The sequence below is a fragment of the Labrus mixtus genome, chromosome 7 (genome assembly GCF_963584025.1).
Source record: "Labrus mixtus chromosome 7, fLabMix1.1, whole genome shotgun sequence".
NCBI classification, from domain to species: Eukaryota; Metazoa; Chordata; class Actinopteri; order Labriformes; family Labridae; genus Labrus; species Labrus mixtus.
In genome coordinates this window covers 24,029,587-24,050,137 of record NC_083618.1, presented here as the reverse complement: position 1 = coordinate 24,050,137, position 20,551 = coordinate 24,029,587, and the positions used below count along the sequence as shown (strand labels likewise).

General features: G+C 44.1%; 1 protein-coding gene across 9 annotated transcripts in view; it reads right to left on the bottom strand.

Annotated features, from left to right (window-relative positions):
* LOC132977268 (glutamate receptor-interacting protein 2-like) overlaps positions 1 to 20,551 on the bottom strand; it is a 160,848-nt gene that overhangs the window by 37,973 nt on the left and 102,324 nt on the right. For 5 of the 9 annotated variants that reach the window (XM_061041764.1, XM_061041766.1, XM_061041769.1 and 2 more), the window contains exons 2-6: positions 10,444 to 10,521; positions 5,928 to 6,063; positions 4,090 to 4,235; positions 3,853 to 3,939; positions 2,858 to 2,933 (exon numbers count right to left, since the gene is read on the bottom strand). In XM_061041764.1, the coding sequence (XP_060897747.1) occupies positions 2,858 to 2,933; positions 3,853 to 3,939; positions 4,090 to 4,235; positions 5,928 to 6,063; positions 10,444 to 10,521 (523 nt within the window). The remainder of the gene's footprint in view (positions 1 to 2,857; positions 2,934 to 3,852; positions 3,940 to 4,089; positions 4,236 to 5,927; positions 6,064 to 10,443; positions 10,522 to 20,551) is intronic. The other 4 variants (XM_061041765.1, XM_061041771.1, XM_061041773.1 and 1 more) reach the window with 1 other exon arrangement.

The window sequence follows — 20,551 nt, the reverse complement described above, 5'->3', positions numbered from 1 at the left end:
TGATCAGAGATTAAGGAAACATGCTATGTTGAAGTGCTGGCTTCTCTGACAACAATGCAGCAGCCAGTATGTCCTCCTTCTAACTTTAGATTCTGGTCCTGAATGCTCTGGATTTGCTGGGAGAAGAGAGTCTATGTAAGAGGTTTCAGTGGCTTACGTAGAGGCTTGAAACTGTCTGGTGAAATTCTTGGTTTTATTTCGGGGACTATGGCGGGATTTGAAGAGCTAGTTTAGCGAGTTTAGCGCCCTCTGCTGGGATTACTCCAACATACGTTTACCTCATGATCTGAAACTTTGACCCTGTTTAGTTTGGGCATCCAGCATTGTCGAGCAGTGAGTTATGAAATGGGAGTCGGCTGAATAAGTCAACTTAAGTTAAGAGATGTTAAGTTTGTGTCTTAGCATCTTTACAGTCTGTAACTTAACGATTGTGTCATTGGTCAAAAGTCGATGGCCTGTGGGTTGACAGAATTTAGACCAAATGACCAGCAAATCAAAGGGGCGTGCAATTACACCTGTCAATCATTTACAATACAGAAGTGGATGGAAGAGGACGCCCCAGGGTTGGAAAAATAAGAGCTGCTTATGGTGTAAAAAAGGGGGGGCTCAGCCTTGCTGGCCCAGTCATCACTGTGTGCTATTTAAAGGCTTTATATGCGATTTTTTGATCCAGCAGATGTCGCCCTTGAGCACCAGCATGAAACCAAAACAACTTGCGGTGCATTGTGGGTTAGCATGCTAATGCTAGCGATCTTTATTATGCTCGTATCTTCACACTGCATGTAAATTTGCCTGAAATAAGCGTGATCTAGAAACGCAGTTAAGCAGTGAGTACAGTATGTTATTCTTCTTTTCTCTAGTCCCTCAATTAAACAACTTTTATTCGCGAGGGGAGGAGTCAGCCGTCGGGCCGGCTATGTCAACATACAGAAAAAAAACTCTGAAAACATCACAGACAGTGGGACTCAGGTGTTACACCCATTGTAGAAAGTCATTACTCACAGAGTTATTTTCAGAGGATATATTTGATTTCTATTATATTTAAGTGTGAAAAATCACATATAAAGCCTTTAACAAAAAGGAACCCATTATAATAAATCCATTTAATGTTGGTTGATACAGGAATCGAACCCCGGTCTCCTGCCTTTCACTCTAACAAACTATGAACTAATGGACAGCCTCTATAAGCTATAGAGGTACCTGCAGGGTCATATCTCGAGCGATTGCCCACTTCATTTAACGGCTGTATTTGACAAGTTAGGAGTGAGAACATGCTGTAAATAGAGATTTTTACTCTGCAATGATTGGAAATTTCAGGGTCATTATAATTGTGTAACTGGGGAAGAAATGAATGAAGTAAAAGTAATGTACATTTCCTTTGCTGGCAGAAAACTAATCAAAATATTTCCCTCCTGCAGAGAGCAGAAGCTGCGCTGCTGGCCCCAATTTAACACAACTTTAAATTTGCCACTACAACCAATATGAAGAAATTCTGCCGTCGAATCGGCCCACAGTACCTCAAAGATGAGGTTTTGTACAGGTTGCACAGTAATTCCAACAAATCAGAAGTATATTAAATGTATTTAAACATTTTCTCATGAATCTCTGTAAATTTGCGTTTGCAGGTTTCTCTGAATTTCTTTAGATGGTTCTTTTTTCTCTATTTCTTTATATTATTGGACAGTTTTGAGAACTATTTTGGCATCTCCGGTCAACATGTTTTATTCTGGTCAATAGGGTCCTGTGCTGTTAATCATGGGGTTCCACAGGGGTCTGTCCTTAGCCCACTGTTGTTTTCATTCTACCTGGCACCACTGGGTCAGATTTTATGATCCTTTGGGATTGTTTTCCATCGTTATGCAGATGATCTGCAGATGTACATGCCGGTTGAGGAAGTTGGTTCAGATACAGGCTAGCGACACATTTCTCGCTGCTTAGGCACTAGCTGTGGAAACATGATCTAGAGTGGCACCGAATGGCAGCGTAGGCGTGGTGCTGACAGACCCCTGCACACAAGGAGTATGTGGAAATTTGAATTTACTGAATACAATTCATAATTCTTACCCGTAGCTAATAAAACTGTAAAAGACCTTCTTTCATTTGCATCCAGTACTTTCAGAGTAAATGTCTAAGAGTCGACTCATCACATCCTCAGACGGCTGAATCCCTGCTGATCAGTCAAACAGTCACAAAGCTGACACGTACAAGAAACTGTCACAGATTATCTCTGAAACATGAAGACGGAGAACGACACACGATGACAACATTAAAGGGATCGGAGGTGATTCATGCTGCTGCAGCTGTGAGTAACACTGACATTACTGTCAACATACCAGTGACACACACAAGACATGACACTGTTCTCCTCTGGGTGTATGCGCATGGAGGCGCAGAAACAGCGCTCAGACTCTCGACTGGAGGCGGACGAGCCGCTGCCGTTAATTCCATACATTGTTTTACTATTCACCATGAAACAGACCTTTACGTTCCATCTCTCTTTCTGCGACTGCGTTTGTGTTTCTTGGTATGGTCTCAGAATATATTCATGTGTGAATTAGGGCTGTCAAATGATTCAAAATTTGGGTGGTTAATGTGCGCACCCCATGTACAGAGGCTTAAGTCCTCGAGAGCAGACGGCCCGGGTTCAAATCCGACCTGTGGCTCCTTTGCTGCATGTCATTCCCTGCTCTCTCTATCCCTAATTTATGACTCGATCCACTGTCCTGTCTCTGAAATAAAAAGTGTGAAAATTATTTTTGTTTTTGTGAGTAGGCATCTGGTCCTGTGTGGACCTCTGTGAACCCATTGTTCTGATATTTCTGGCCTTATGGTTGCATGAGTGTACAGTCCATGTTACCTGTCTGCAGGACCGCCTGGCCTGACGTAGGTGACCACTAGGGGGCGAGACTTGTGCCAGTCCTCGTGCATACCACCTGCAGAAAGAGGGTAGATTGAAGCTGATTTGGATCCACACTTGTCTTTAATCCTTTTACGTTCTCTATGCTCCCATAGGACACAAACATGCAGAACTATCAGATGGATGCTCCATCATCGTTATGAAAATGTGGTCATCGCAACACAACTGGAATCGCTCTGGAAAGCTTAAAGTCTTAGGCTAAACAGTCACATTAAAGTTAAAGCGTTTTATTCACATGACATATAACTCAAAAAGCTAAATTGACGACTGATAATCTGCAAAACGTCCTTCTTTTTTCTCAATTGTTTTCACCGAGTAGAGAGCGGCACAAAGCGGTCGCTTGAAGAAAAAGCGCAGCACCCAGCCTTTACGAGCGCTCATTTTTTATTTGTGTGAAGCCGCTCCGAGCGCTCAAGTTGAAAATCTTTCAACTTTTCAGAAAGGCCCTGTTGACGTCACCGGCGCTCTTTTCCAAATGTTTGATATTCCCCGTAGTTTAGTCTCCTACAGATCGTGTCTTGTACCCATATCCTCCTCGCTCCATGTCTGATTGGGAAAAAAACAATCTAAAATAAAAAAACATGCAGTAAAAAGTAACGGAGCAGTGTAGGTCACACAGCGGCCGTTTTTAACAGACTATTGTCATGGAGACAGGACGGACGTGCAGCGCTTCATGCAGGAGCTCCCGAGCGCACAGACAGGGGGCCTAACTCTGTATTTTAATTGTTCAGAATTAAAAAGCACACACTTAAAATGATCCTCCCAGCTGTATGTTGTTGGCACCAAATAGTAAAGTTTGAGGACTCTAGCCACTTGAAGAAATAACCGCGGTCGCGTCTACATCCGTCACCTCGTGCTGTGACATCACCAGCATGCAGCCATGTTCCCATACTTCTCCAAACATGCAGGTGATATCTTATTTCACTGCTGCTGACCTCTCATGACGAAACCAAAGCTGCTCCCCTCTTTGTGCAAACAGATGTCGATTGTCTTTGATATCACCCCTGAGCTGCTGTCTGGGGCTACGAGAAGAGAGAGAGGCGGAGCCAAGAGACAAAGTGAGACGTAACCAGAGAGACGAGGAGGTCATTTACAATGCAGCCGCTCTGTAATCAGATACATTAAAGTTCTGAGAGATGGACATTAAAGTCTTGTTTACGACCAGTGTGTACCTGTAGGGGGCAGTTCATACTCCACCTCCAGCAGGACTCGCTCTCCTACGTTCTTCAGTAAGCTGATGATCTCTTCGTGCCTCAGTTTGGTCAGATTGATGCCGTTCACTGACTTGATGTAGTCGCCAACATTTAGCTGGTCGCTCCTGCACAGAGAACGAATAAAAATAAAATAAAAAACATGTGAAACCTTCAAGAACCAGAGGCCCATTTCAGAAAGCAGGTTTAGTGCAAACACTGAGTCAGTTAACCCTGAAATGAGGGTTAACTCCAGCCCGTTCCCGAGAGGGATGTAACTTCAGCTCTGGGTCAGTTAGTATGGTAACTGAGTCTGTAAATCTAATCTGGTCAGGAGCAGGTTTTCTTCAATGAACCCCCGAGTTTCTCCCCGTCTCCTTCCTCTTTTCAGATTCAGAAACGCGGTTTCACACGAGCAGCTGTTTACTCTTACACCACGTCTCCCTCCTCTGCCGCTGCAGCAGTGTTACCTTTTTTTTCCCTTCTTAAAACCTGTTCATGTTCTCTGTATGTCAGCATGAAGATGTATGCTATATTTCAAGATGGTTAAATTACGGGGATCTCTTTTTTGTCACCTGTTGCCATGGTGAATCGTTTTAGCGGGGCTCCATTACTGTTGGCTTTTTATCATCGTGGTGCACGCGCTGAACACCGAGTGTACCTACTCAGAGTTGATTTAACAAACTCAAATCAGCTGATCTGGAACACAAAACTCAGAGTTTCCCATCTGAGGGTAAATCAACTCAGAGCTCAGGGCCCTGGATTAAAATACTCTGCTGTGTACTGCTTTGATTCTACTCTGAGAAGATTCATTTAGTGCCTGTGTGCACAGACAGGTCAGCGTCTTCAGCGCTCAAAAACACTGAAAACACTCACAGCATTTTTTTTACTGAAACCAGTTCAACTTTTGGAACTTCTCCCTCACCGGCCAATCAGAATCAAGACAGGGCGGGACTTAGAAACAAAAGCTCTGACAACAACAACGGTGAAACTAATAATTCACAAAAGAAACGTGGATAGGGCATGAACACATTTTTTTTGTGGACAGTGGATTCAAACCTTGTGCAGCCCGCTCTCAAGGTCTACGCCTAGGACGCACAGTTATCGCTAGACGAGCGGCGCCCCGGGATGTACATGCTACAAAACGAGCAGGTGTGTGGGTGAAGGTTTATAGGCTGCGCCTTCCTTCTTCGGTCAGCATGACAAACCACACAGTGCGCGCTCGACTGTCCTCGCACAGCAGGAGGTCCAATCGTACATATTGGACATGTTTGAAATCAGGGGCGGCCCGGATCACTCCTAACAAACCTCACACCGCAGGAAAACCTGACAAGATCATCTTTTGAAGCCTAATAAAAATCCGGACTTTGGATTGTCATAAATGGAGAATCAGGCTCAAAATCCTCCCGATTATCTTGTCAAGTCAAGTCAAGTCAACTTTATTTATATAGCACATTTATAACAGCCGAGGCGGACCAAAGTGCTGTACAGTAAATCAGGAAAAATACATTACATCCAAAACATCATAAAAACACGTAAAAGCAAAAATTAAAAGTGAATTAAAACACAAAACAATAGTAAAAGTTCTAATAGACACTGCTGCTGGGATAAAACACTCAACTAGAGGTAAAAGCCAAGGAAAAGAAATGGGTTTTTAAAAGTGACTTAAACTGCTCAGTTGTGGCAGCAGATCTTATTTTAAATGGTAATCTGTTCCAAAGTGTCGGAACTGCAACAGAAAATCTTGTAGTGCGTACCCAGCTTAAGCGGTTTTACCACAGAATATGAAAAAGTGTTTTCTTCGTCGGTGTTGCACCCACCTGGCTGCCAGTCCTCCGGGCCGTAGGTTCGATACTCTCGGTTTCCCGTCCTTGTCGGTCCCTCCTGAGATGGTCAGGCCGAGCGTGCTGCCTTCTTTCTTCACCAGCTCCACCATGGTTACCCCCCGCAGAGCTTCTACCCGGAAACACACATACACATAAAGACAAATACACAAACACGGAACGAGGACGAGACACAGCCCCACACACACACATATATAGGAACACACACACACACACACTCAAACACACAGAGTACAGCAGAGAGATAAGTGGTTAGTAAGATACACCTGAAGACAGCTCTCTCTAATGTTTTGAATTTAGACTACAGTACCCATTTTGAACACTAGGTGTCAGAGTTACATACTGCTCCTTTAATATTTATGATTTGTTGAGTCATGTAAAGGTGCTTTAATGTCCGTTTTGTTCTCTGTGTGAAACTTTGATGCTGCTGTCTCGACGAGGACTCTTGAAAAAGAGATCTAACTCAACAAGAAACTTTTCCTGGTAAAATGAATTCAAGCCTTGACAGGGTAATGCAAATTTACTGAAAATATAAACAGTCACACCACTGTCAGAGTACATCATGTGTACCATCTAGTGCAGGCTAGTCTCATTCTCTATTAACTCTTAGATGATACCAAAAACACTTTGGACATCTTTGATTCCAAGCAGAATTTGGACGATGGCTCACATATTGTCCAAACTAAAATCAGGACATTTGACTCATTTTTAAAACTGTCTGACCCGACGCTGAACTCTCTGAAGGGATTTGTCTGTGGACTGCAGTTACAAAGATCAATGAATAGTGCACCAATAAAAGGACAAAAGCTATTCAATAGTTTATATTCCCTGAACACTTCATTAAAGCAGCATTAACAAAGGCTTCAAAATATCAAGAAACATTCATTGTAACCTCTGTTCTAACAGCAGCCGAGTCAAAGGCTCGATGAGGTGAACAACTTAATGGGTTCAGTTCACCTTCATCCCTCTGCTGCTGTTCAGCTCAGAGTTCATGACAAAAGTTCATGAAGAAGATTAAATCGTCCATGACTCTGTGTCGTTTCTGAGACCTGAAGCTTTGATGCACATCATTAACCGAAAGACGAGCTGAACGTAACGATACAGGATGCTTAATTATCAAACTTTAAAAGTTCGGTTTGCCAGACATGAGAGCAGTTATCAGGTCAAACCAACAGGTGTTGCAGCGATGGAAGCGGGCAAGAGAACTGGTTCACATAGAAGTGATTGTACCCGACCTAAAAAGCCTCTGCATGTTTCTAATAAGCTCCACGAGCAGAAACGTGCTCAAACTAGGATCAATATTGGAGATGCTTTTGAAAAATGGAGAGAGGTTAGAACGCAGAAAGGTTTACAGACCGATGCAGAGCTGGATAAACACTGAAGCTTCAGTGTCCACCACATGGCAACCTGAGTGAGCATCAACTCTAGAGAGGGGGGGGGGGGGGGGGACAGCTCTCTACAATGTTTAGAATTTAGACTGCAGTAGCCATTTTAAACACCAGGTGTCAGAGTTACATACTGCTCCTTTAATATTTCTTTGTTTATGAGAATGTATATTTTTGCACTGTTTTCCATTATCCTGATCAACATTGAGGGTATAATATCTTTCCTCAGTTCTCTGTTTTGCATAAAAGACATTATTCAGTGAGCTTGAAAACTTGTCTCATGTGTTTCCTGCTCCTCCCCCGAGCGTCTAAATGAAGAGGTAGATTAAACTTCATGACTCCCAGTGCGCTCTGTTTGAGGGAGAAAACTCATTTTGTGTTGGATTCAGTTTGGAAAACATTCACGCCATCAAACTACATTTGTAAAAGCTTTGATGCTTTTATGCAAATATGAGACGTACAATGACTAATGAATGAATGAGTACACATTATCTCTGCAGATAATGTGTGCTGAAGAGTGTGTGTGTGTGTGTGTGTGTGTGTGTGTGTGTGTGTGTGTGTGTGTGTGTGTGTGGTAATACCCATCAGAGATAACTGTGGTGTGAAGCACCTCACTGATCCTCAGAGTCACCTGAGGGATTTACCTAATGCAGCCAGCAATCACACACAAGCATCCATCTCACTTGGAGGCTTGTGTGTGTGTGTGTGTGTGTGTGTGTGTGTGTGTGTGTGTGTGTGTGTGTGTGTGTGCGTGTGCGTGTGCGTGTGTGTGTTAAAATGACATAACATTAATTCCGAAACTATATTTGAAGTATACACTTTGTTTTATTCCATATTGTATGCTTTTTGGCATCAAGGTGGCATTAATGTGATGCACTCCCTTGATATCCAAGGAGCAATATGTAACTCTGACCCCTAGTCTTTTAAATGGGTACTGCAGTCCAGATTCTAAACATTGTAGAGAGCTGTCTCCCCCCGCCCCCTCCTCTCTATAGTCCATGCTCACACAGGTTGCCATGTGGTGGACACTGAAGCTTCAGTGTTTATCCAGCTCTGCATCGGTCTGTAAACCTTTCTGTGTTCTAACCTCTCTCCATTTTTCAAAAGTATCTCCTTCAACATAGCATGTTTCCTTAATGTCTGATCATAGAGTAAGGTCACTTTATCATTTCACTCACTACACATCTCACTGATTGGACCTTTAAAATCTTAAAGCTTATGTCAAATTATAAGTGCTTGGAATCAGAGTCAACAGAAAAGTTTGAAGTAAGCTGGGCAGGGAGCCGAGTTATGTAACTGCATGGAAGAGAAAGACTGAAAAGAGAGAGAGAGAGAGAGAGAGAGAGAGAGAGAGAGAGAGAGAGAGAGAGAGAGAGAGAGAGAAAGAGAGAGAGAGAAAGGGAGAGAGAGAGAAAGAGAGAGAGAGAGAGGGAGAGAAAGGGAGTTTGATTTGATGTGTGAAAGATATCAAGCTGCAAAGAAAAGGCCAAAGAAGCACAAAATATAATTCACATATTGCATTATTTTCATGATGTGAAACTAATATCACAAAAAGAGAAAGATTACATCCAGCTTCTAGTCCTTTTTATTTGTATCTCTTCACGTTATGAGGAGATAATCATCAACATGTTCCAGGAAAAGTTTGAGACTCATTTTATTTATTCCCTTCACAGACCTTGTTCCTGCTTCAGTCCTCCCTCTAAACACTAAATGTCTATAATTTAGGGTTAGCCGTAGGTGTGAATGTGAGTGTGGCTGGTTGTCTGTCTCTATATGTCAGCCCTGTGATTGGCTGGTGACCAGTCCAGGGTGTAACCCCGCCTCTCGCACAATGAAAGCTTGGATCGTCTCAAGCACCCCCATCTCAATTTGTCTCTGTAAACTATAAACATACCCCGGGTAAATAGCCTGGCTGTCATCCTCGAGAGCACACCAACACTCCAAGCTCACCTCCGCCCGTCCCTCACACCCAACAGTACCGCCATTCCTGTTTACATCCTGGTTACATCCCACATTGATCACTGCAACTCCCTTCTCTTTGGTCTCCCTCTCAAGTCCATCCAGAAACTTCAACTTGTCCAGGACTCTGCTGCTCGCATCAGCTCCAGAACCACCTCCGTTAACCCTTCAGCAGCTTCATCGGCTCGCGGTTAAGAATCAAATCGACTTCAAACTTCTGCTCCTCTGTACCTCTCTGAACTCCTGCACATCAACACACCCACCTGAACTCAGCATTCTTCTTCCAACAGCTCACTGCACCACCCGACTGGTCTGACCACCATGGGGTCCAGAGCCTTCAGCCTCTCTGCCCCCCCCACCTCTGGAACTCCCTCCCACCAGACATGCTTAACACTGACTCTCTCTTCATTTTCAAATCCCACCTCAAGATACTGCAAGTCTCTGCTTTGTAAGGTGACCTTGGGTGTTTTTAAAAGGCGCCCATTACTAAAATGTATTTTTATTGAGGTAGCATTGGACGCTAAATTGACAAATAAACTACTTGTGTTGTAAAAATGTAAGAATCAAACTGTCTTCTTCCTATATCTCCCCTAAACTCCCTTCTTTTGTTTAATCTGGTTTTACTTTAGTTATGAAACCCTGTATGCTTCGTTTTTGTATTTGTTGTGGAAAATCACCCCATGTCTTACAATTTGTCTTTTTATTTGATTTGTTCGGTTCTATTTTTTTTTTTTCTATTTGATTTATTTTGTTCTGTATAAATTTACAAAAATGTGAAAAGAGGAATCACTCTATTCTCTAACCACAAATGAACACTATGTACAAATGTCTGTGAATGTGTGATTCTGAATACAATAAAAAAACTAAAAAAAAAACTGTCTTCTTGGACTGTTTTGCATGCAGTCATCTCTGCAGTCATCATCGGGTCACCCTGCCGTCAGATTGTGATGTTCTTTGTGACCCAATTTGGTCAGGGCGTCGTGTTCTTTCGCTAACGCCTCAAACTAATTAAACAATCTGTGCTTCAGGCTTCAGTGTCGGACAAATCTGAGACAAGATGTCATGACTGATTTACGCCGTGGAGACCCCGAGTGTAGCCGACACAGTTTACAGAAGTCGACAGTGGAACGGATGAAATACTGACATACCTGGTATACTGTGTCTCCTCGAGGCCATGTTGTGCTCTGGACCTGATATGTCCTTTGTTTTCCCATAAGGCCCGTCATCTGCAGGGAAGAGAGACACAGTACAGATTCAGAAGACATCAATGTGCTTCTTCTTTGTATCAAGATTTCAGAGACAGAAAACAAAAAAGAAAAAAAACAGAAAGACATTGCATTTCAGGAAATAACAATTTGAGGAAGAACCAGGGGATGCATCGGTCGATATCGGCCCTGCTGACAGACATCGGCAAATGATGTTTGTACACGAGTAAACAAGACAACAGATCAGTGGGGGGGGGGTAATTTTGTAAGCCAACCCGGAAGTAGCATCGCCGTGGGGTCTAACGAGAATTCGCCTATGGGATTTTTGCATTGGATTTTTGATCATTGCAGAAAATAAGCCATTGGCTTTTAGATGTTAGACCCCATGGCGCTCAAATGCTAACTTACTTCCGGGTTTTAGGACTCATTCCTGTGGTACTCTATAACACCTGTTTATCCTTTTTTTACGTCCCAGATCCAGGTTTCCTCTCCTGCTGAGCAGGTGCAGGTACAGTGGGTCTCCCTGCAGAACGCTGTCTCTAAATGCTCCCCGACAAGTGTAAAATATGCAAGAACTGCACATAAATATGATGTAAACACTTCACAAACCGCCCTCATGTATAATCTACTTAGCGCTCTCACAAGTTCAAGTGTATCCTGTATATGCACCCTCTTAAGACGATTATATTTAAGGTTGAGTTCCTGCACACTCTGCGAGTGCTGCCGGAGAGTTTGGTGCAGAAATAGTGAGGGAGGCCGCTTGATGAACTCGGACGGTCAAACAGAGGCCGTCGTTGTTATGTGTCACAGGGGGGAACAGATGTCCTGGTTTATGGTCTCTGGCAGAGACGGGTTAGGATTTTAATATTTGATTAAGTTATAAATTAAATTCTGCTCGGATCTCCACACGTCTGTCCACTTTAAAATGCTGAAAAACTGCAGGGGCAACAAAAAGTCTCCACCGCCTGGTGTTAGTGTTTGGATTTGTTATTTATGTTGAAAGGAGAGCTTTGGTTGGAACAGAGTCATGGATATGAATCTCCTGAAACCAGGCTGACTTAAAAAAAAGAAATCCAATAAAAGGATGACAGATTCAGTCCTGCAGCTTGTAACCTGTAGCTTCACTGTAACATTGCCCCTTAATGGCAGGAAAAGCAACTGTAGCAGGGTACCCTTGGCTGGACGTGGCGTCAAAATGCACTATCCTAAGGCTTTGATTATAACAGAGTATTCTGGTATTTTACTGACTGTTTATTAAGATGGACGGAGTAACAGCCACCTGGAGTGAGGCCAGAGTATGTATAGCTCCCCCTGCTGACTGGGTGCAGTAAAGGTCATAAACCAAGCGGCAAACTGTTGTTGTTGAAAAATGAAGTTGATGCTTAAGTGAAAATAATCCTGCAGTTCCTCGAGTGTCCACTAGAGGCTGGCTGCAGAAGCACAGGAAGTCACATACGCACCCATTCTAAAAAGCCTGTTTTTACAGCAGAGATGAACATGTTTACAGCCTGGTTCAAAAAAAACAAATAGGTCTGATTAGCTCATGTCTCGATCGTCACACACTGTACAGGGGGTGAATGTTTTGATGACTCATCAGTTTTCATTTGATGAAGGATAAGAGTTATTCACAATAAGGCGTGGAGCTGACCTGACTGACAGGTGGGCGCGGTGTAACGGTTTGTCAGGAGGTTTAAAACCCGCCTCAGCTCCAGCTCTCAGCCTGTCGTTAGGTTGACTGAAAGTTAGACTGAGACAGCATTTCCAACATGGAGAACGCCATCGATGGGACTCCAGCGCCCCCTGCAGGAACAGACGGGTGCCACTTGTTGTAGTCTACACCAAAAGCATAACCTTCTGAAAAAGATACAACTATGATGAATTGCCTTGCATTGTTCCTGGTGACCAGCAGAGGGTGACTCCAATGATAGCAAAACAAAGTCAAAGGTAAAACGAGGAGGACGTGAACCTTCTTCTCACTTGATTCATTTGATTGGTAAACATTTCCGTCATGATGAGTTCATGGTCTTAATCTCTAGTTTCAAGTCTTCTTCAACACAGCAGGCTGTTCATTTAGTAAACTGTGGTCCCATTTAGAGTCAACTGGAAGATGAAACGAGGCTACCTGTGATGGAAAAGGTGCAGACATGGTGACCTGAAAATGTCTTGTTCAGGGTCCTGTTGCCTTAAAGACTCCCCTCCTCCTCCCCTGAGAGTCTGTGACAACACACACACCATGCTAACAAAGCTAGCTCCAGCGTCAATCGATTAAAAAAAAGCATTTGCTGCTCAATCTTCTTGTGCACAAATGATCTGTTCTCCGCCAAAGAAGCCACACAGGGATGTAGAAAATGTAAACAGGTGAAGAATATTTATAATCCCCCGGACATTTTCTCTGATTTAAGTGTTTCCGAGCTCGCCGTTTGAGCTATAAAGGAGTCATGAGTGCTTATTCTCGAGCACCATTAGACCTCATTGCTCATTTTTTAGGGTCTCATGTATATTATATGCCGGATGTTAAGTATTTTGCAAAGCGCGCTCTCTTTAACTGAGTTCGACAGCAGCTGTGGAGGCGCTCCTGTTGTTGTTTGGGCTCTGAGGGGGAGAGGATGTGTCCTACTTTACAACCTCTGCTCCAGCACAGAGAAGGGGGGAGGGGGGAGGGGGGGAGGGGGGGAAGGGGGACTTTAACAATTCATAAACCAATTCTCAACCACTTTCATGCCCGACTCCAGAAGTGTCATTAAGTTGCATCCTAATCAGGGACTATTCCACCACGGCTTAAACATCAAACTTGAAGAATAAAAAAAGTATTTTATTTTAACGCCTTTCAGCACCAGCTTACGATCACGGCATGCAGAGCGTCCTGCAGAATCCTGCCGTATCCATTACAATGTGCTTTTAATTCTTCTTTTAATTACATCCACTCTCTTTTCCCCGAGACTGCCTCCCAGTCGCACTTTCAGAGCAGCAAAGAAGCTGCAGTGGTTAGTTGACGCTCTGAGTCATGACTCATGCTGCTGTATCAGGGACAGAAAAAAAACCAAAACATCCTTATCTGCAAACGAATGGTTACAACTCATCTATTTGTGACTTTCTTTTTCACCCTCTTACTACACAACACGATCCCCATGCAGTGGACTAGGATAGAAGATGGGAGTTATGGTGTTTTCACATCAGGACCTCCCCCCTCCCCCGCTGGTCTGCTCTCACATCAGTGACATCATCCCGCACCTCTTGCGTATGTTCGATACAGCAGGGGGCAGCATGCACATAAACTCCTCAATACCAACAGAAGAACATTGCAGGGGATTTTGCCACATTTTTCTGGGGCGCTACCCACACGTTTAGCTGTGTTGCACATTCCACGAATGCATGATCCTTGTAAGTTATACCTCGTTGTAAAGGTGACTAGTCAGGCTTTCCAACGATATATAATACAACACCAATTAGTATTTTTAAAGGGGCGAAATAAGTGACCGAATTAACGTTTCCAAACTTTTTTAGTTGGTTTGCAAATCCACAAAAAAGCAGAAAAAAGAAGAAGTAACCATGGTAACCACCCGCAGACTGAGTCCATCCTGCTAACTGTGGATGTTATTGTTATTTCTGAGACTCCAACATCGACCCTCTTCCTACGTCCACATCTACCGTGCAGCTCCGAGGAGGAAACGAGAGCGTGCTGCGGGGATACAACGGTTTTTAAAGCGGCAGGAGGCGTTTGGAATGACGTCATTAAGCGGTCCGCTTCCTCGTTTGAGCACGGCTGTGTTCACATCTCCTGAATGGCGGAGCTGCGCAAAAGTTTAGTTCTAGGCTGGGGGTGGAGTCCATGGGTGGAGATATCAGAGGAGAAGTATTTTTTTTTTACCAGAATCCCACTGTGACATCAGCGAGTCCTCTGGTCCTGAAGAGGCCGTTTCTCTCTGGTTTTCTGGACTGCTTTCTTGTTGTTAACACCTGTCGATTGTTTCACTGTGGTCAGCTGCCATCTCTACTTTCAGGACTTTCTATGTCCCTGTGTCGAGCCATCTTTTCAAGTTACTCCTCACAAAAACAGACTTCTCTTAAATTCACCAAAAATCCATACAATGAGCATTTTCCCACAATGCAACATCTTCCATCCATAACGCGTTTTCCTTTTATCAACTTTGAGAACATGACACGTTCTCCAGCTGTGCAGCCCCTCCCTCTGCTGATGCTTGGAGATAAGGTCTCTTGGCAGCAGTGACAGTAGAAAGGAGGCCGTTGTTGTTGTTGTTGTTGTTGTTGGGAGTTTTAGCGATCTTCACAGAAGTGTAATCGCTTTAATAATTCACAAGTTGTGGATTCAGTTTGGCTTTAAACGGCGTTCATAAGTTATCTGAATTCCTGCTTTGCTGCTGTGGGGCTGTCACAGGCGTAATGGACCCCCCGAGGCTGCTCATCAACGTGTGCACACACACACACACACACACACACACACACACACACACACACACACACACACACACACACAGACACACACACACACACACACACACACACACACACACACACACAGACAGACAGACAGGCAAAGCTGCTGGCAGCAGGGTGATGCATAGCGAGAGGATTAAGGCACCAAAATGTGAACCTGCATGAGCAAAAACATACAAACACACAAAATATAAAGTACAAATAAAAGTGTGACACACATTATAATACTAAGACACACACACACACACACACACACACACACACAGTGAGACGTGAATAACGCTGCAGGCAGCTTGGCTGTCTCTGTGACTCGACGTTAGACAAACTGTTGTCGTCACATTATTTCCCTCCCAGCGGGATGAATCCTCCAAACACACAAAACCTCTCGTGCCAGAGTTTCTGTTGTTGAGATATCAGCACAAACATTTGGAAGCAGAAAACATCTTCAGTTAATACTCATATTTGGAAACACACTGCGGCTTCAGTCTGACACATTTTCTGTTTAAAGGTCTCTTTCAGCTGCTCTCTCTCGTTCTCTCTCTCTCTGTCTCTCTCTCTCTCTCGTTCACTCTCTCCTCTCTCTGTCTCTCTCTCTCTCTCTCGTTCACTCTCTCCTCTCTCTCTGTCTCTCTCTCCCTCTTTCTCGTTCTCTCTCTCTCTCGCTCTCTCTCTCTCCTCTCTCTCTCTCCCTCTCTCTCGTTCTCTCTCGCTCTCTCTCTCTCTCCTCTCTCTCTCTCTCTCTCTCTCTCTCTCTCTCTCGTTCACTCTCTCCTCTCTCTCTGTCTCTCTCTCCCTCTTTCTCGTTCTCTCTCTCTCTCGCTCTCTCTCTCTCCTCTCTCTCTCTCCCTCTCTCTCGTTCTCTCTCGCTCTCTCTCTCTCTCCTCTCTCTCTCTCTCTCTCTCTCTCCCTCTCTCTCGTTCTCTCTCGCTCTCTCTCTCTCTCCTCTCTCTCTCTCTCTCTCGTTCACTCTCTCCTCTCTCTGTCTCTCTCTCTCTCTCTCGTTCACTCTCTCCTCTCTCTCTGTCTCTCTCTCCCTCTTTCTCGTTCTCTCTCTCTCTCGCTCTCTCTCTCTCCTCTCTCTCTCTCCCTCTCTCTCGTTCTCTCTCGCTCTCTCTCTCTCCTCTCTCTCTCTCTCTCTCTCTGCCTGATAAATGAGCGTCTGCTGGTGAATAATTTGAATGTGATTAGGCTAATTAGTCCTGGCGCTGTCGGCTTACGGAACAGGTTGAGATATAGACGAGGCATCGGGCCAGATTTTCCACCTGCTGCAGACACACGGGGCTGATGCTTACAGCGCGAGCAGAGACGGCGAAGAGTCGACATGTCTTCATAAACATCCAACTCATCACTCAGTAACAGTAAGAACGTGATTATGATAAATGAGAGAGTATAAACACGACTGGAAATTATAGCTTTTAAAATATTTTCAGTTTTCTCTATGCAACAAGCATTAGCTGGAGCGCCAGTGGCCAAGTGGTTAGTGTGTCTGCCCCATGTTTGGAGGCTGTGGACCTCCATGCAGACAGTCTGGGTTCAAACCAGTCCTGTGGCTCCTTTCCCCGCAAGTCATTCCTCACTCTCTCTCTCACAAGATCACAGGAGAACTACAAGATCACAGGAGAACTACAAGATCACAAGAAAAAAAACGTGCAAACATCATGTTGCTTCCACTTCCTGTCTGGGATGTTATATTCTGTCCAGCTTGACGCATGCTTGCAGCGTACACAGACACACGCACACGCACACACACACACACACACACACACACACACACACACACACACACACACACACACACACACACACACACCTGTAAAAGCTGAAGAACAAACTACAGGTGCAGCCTCTCCTGCTTGTTCTGGAGGGATGTGGATGAAAAATTCAACCAGTCAGATTAAAAGCTTTACACAGAAACACCTGCCAGGCCCCCGTGTGTGTGTGTTTCTGTCTGTTCATGTATGCATGAAGTGAATACCAACAGACACCGCTCTGTAGGAACTTGCAGGATCCCCTCAAGCTTTCAGCAAACCTTTGCACAAACACGAATATGCACACAAATATTATGTATACTGTGTAATCACACACACACACACACACACACAGACACACACACACACACACACACACACAGACACAGACACACACACACTGCCGCTGTGCTGTGTGTCCTCTCTGCAGGCTGCTGAGGATGACTCTGAGATTATAAGAGATGATTGGTGAAAACTTCCCTGCTGCCCTTGCCACAATCTCCCAGTGTACTCAGACTCTTCTTTAACAAACTGCAGTGGACAAGATGTTTCTGATGTTTCTGTACAAGTGAAACTACCAACTGGTTCATAGATACCAGAATGAAGAGTCACTACAATCCTGCAACTCTCCAAGCTGGCTCACAAATATTTGGAAAATGGTAAATGGACTTGAGCTTGTGTAGTTATTTTCTAGTCTTCTTACTACTTAAGTCGCTTTTACACCGCAGGTCACACCTACACATTCACACACTGATGGTAATGGCTGCTGAGTAAAGAGTCCATCAGTATTAACTCATCCATTCAGACACATTCACACACCGCTGATGAAGCAGAGGGAGCAACTTGGGGTTAAGTGTCTTGCCCAAGGACACATCGGTTTTAGGCTCATTATTTTGACAGTAAAATATTTTGTGTCTTTGCGGCGGCAGCAGTTTGACTGTGCTCAAAAAGTTCTTTTGAGTCTGTGCGGAGGTCGGGGGGCGGGGGGGTCGAATGTGTTCAAAAATTACCGTGTCATATTCTAAATTGCTTAAATTTTAAAGTTTGTTTGTTTTTCTCATGCACCTGGTAACATGCTGAATCAACGCTAGCTTCGCTAAAACAAACATTAGCAAAGAGACAGCGGAGCAAACAAAGACGGTCAAGACTCTGCAAAGATAAAATAAAAACACGTTTACCAGTTATTTCCCCTCTTGATGGAGGCTGACCGTTTCAAGTTTTCTCACTTTGGTGCTAAGCTAGGCTACATTTAATCTCGAACACAGTTTTATTTTTCTATGCAGATGACATTAACATGAAGCTTTCTATCTTTCTCCTAAAGTTTATGTCCAAAAGAGTTTGATAATTCCTTCTTTCACTCCATCGGTTTTGTCCTTAAGGACCACCGTACCTTTACACCAGGATAACCATCCTCTCAGATTACTACAGAGTCTCCTAACACACACACACAGAGGGAAAACACTGACAAGTTATTCCCCTTCAGGTCACAAGACACCTACTAGACAGGCAACGGCATGAGAGAGAGAGCGAGAGCGGGAGAGCTAAAGGCAACCACACACACATAGACACGCACACACACACACACACACACACACACAGAAACACACACACACACAATTTCACACAGACAAACAGGGAAGACGGATGATGATGCACTGACTGTTACTGAGGGGGAAATAATTACACAAACACATTCAAACACACACTCTGTTCTCTTGTTATCCGTCTCTTCCATTCACAAACACACTCCACTGCCAGAGGGCGCTGCAGCCGTGCTCGCTGCAGCCGCGCTGACCTTACATTAACCATCAGGACTGTGGACGCTTCTGGAGAGGAGTGACGCACGCGGACACACAAACCCTACTGCGTTCTTTTGTGTAAGAAACACACACACATACAGAGGCCGTGCTAGCGTGCACAAACAGTGTGTAACACTCGGACCGCACACACACATCTGCAAGATATTCAAAGATGTCTGCACGCACTGCCGCACAGTTTGTATTCTCTGGATGACTCACAGCATGAAATATGAATCATGAGGGAATGTTTATCTTATAAACAAAGCAGCACACAAACACAAACATGCAGATATTCATATGAACACATGCATGAAGTGATTCTCTGTATGAGACATGGCGGTGTGTGTGTGTGTGTGTGTGTGTGTGTGTGGACCTGTATTATTGTCTAACGTTTTGAAGTTTTGAAAACTGGTTCCAAAGTGCAAACTTTTTAAAAAACAGCATCGTCTCCGTGGTCGTGCAAACTGGAAATATGCGGTTCCTCTGAAAGCTGACATTTTGCACATGCACATGACGCTTCCAGAGCGAGTAGGTAAACTACACCAACAATGGCGGCTTCCTGAGTTCTGTTTGTGAACGACTGTCAGGACTCCAAGTCGACATTTCTTGACATTTGCTCTCTTTGTAGTTTAGGGTCACCTGGAGTAACAACACAAATGTTTGGCTCTTAGCCATCTCTGTATGTTGACACCTCACCGCTCTGTAGAAAGAAGATAACATGTGAGCATGGGCGAGCTGTTTCATCACAAAGTCACACCGCCAACTACTGGTCTGACATGTACTGTATACTTCACTGTTTTTTTGATCGTCTTTGCAGATCCGTGGTCAGCAGCTGTTCTCAAACGGTGTTGTCTTAGCGCTGAACCCTGTTGTGAACGTGGCTTTACAGGTTAAGATTAAACATGTGTACAAAGAAAAAGGGGCTGAATTGAAAAATAACAGAATTCCTCGAAGTTTACCTCGAAAAGGTTTCTTCATGTTTGCTCTGCTGGCTGCAAAACACTTCATGACCAGCAATGGATTTTGCTTCGTGGCTCATTTTAGAGCCCGATCACACGGAGACGATTCACTAGAAAAGAGTAGCCAGCGAAACCAGTTTCCCTCTGGTACAAGCGCTTTCCTGGCGCTCTTCTTTGCTGCTGTGTGACATGTTTTTCTAGCGGGTTTTGGATGTGCATAAAAGTTAAAAAATGTTCAGCTTTTCAGCTCAAGGCGTTGAGTTGAAGGGTTTGTCATAGTCACTTTTTCGCCAAAGCAGCCAAACAAATCAAGTAGGAGACTTAATCTCAACTTTACATGACATGTTTCCCTCCTACATTTGCTCACATCAATTTTCCCACTTATTCAACGTGTTTGCCCGTGTGCACACACAGCCCCGCTCCACAGACGCTCCCAGCTGTTTTTCCCCTCCAGATGTGCTCAGGTGTGTTTTAGGAGCGGCCGCACCTAGGCCGACGCTTCTCGCGTGTGATCCAAAAGTGCACCTCGAATATCTTGGAATAAAAAGCAAACAACACCTGAGCTGTGAAGCAGCGAGCACAAAAAAGATGAGAAACTGCGCTCTGAAACACTAAGTGAAGCTTTTCAGCTCCTCCGCCTCCCGGGCCTCCTCTTCAGCAACAAAACATCAACGCTTTTAAAAAAAATAATAACAGCTCTCATTTCGCTCTCTGACAGTCGGAAAGTGTTTCATCTAAACATAAAGCATGACTTTCAGATTGGCCCGAAGACATAACAAATCCTCCTTATTGTAAAAAACAGACAGACATTATGAAATTCTTTAAATAATAATTAGTTTGAAAGAATGTCCAGAGGGAGCGGGGACTGTACACAATAGTATAAATTAACATAACAATGCTCCCTGTTTTACTCTGTCGTCTGAGTTAATATGCATACTCCAGCTGAGTGAGACTATACGGGAGAGCGCCGTGTTTGTTGGGCAGCAGCCAGGTGCTAACGTCTGTTTTTAAAAAGGAGAAGAAGAAAAGAGCAGCGAGGCTTATCACAGCACATAAAAGACAACACGAGGTGCCATTCACGGGCGCTGCA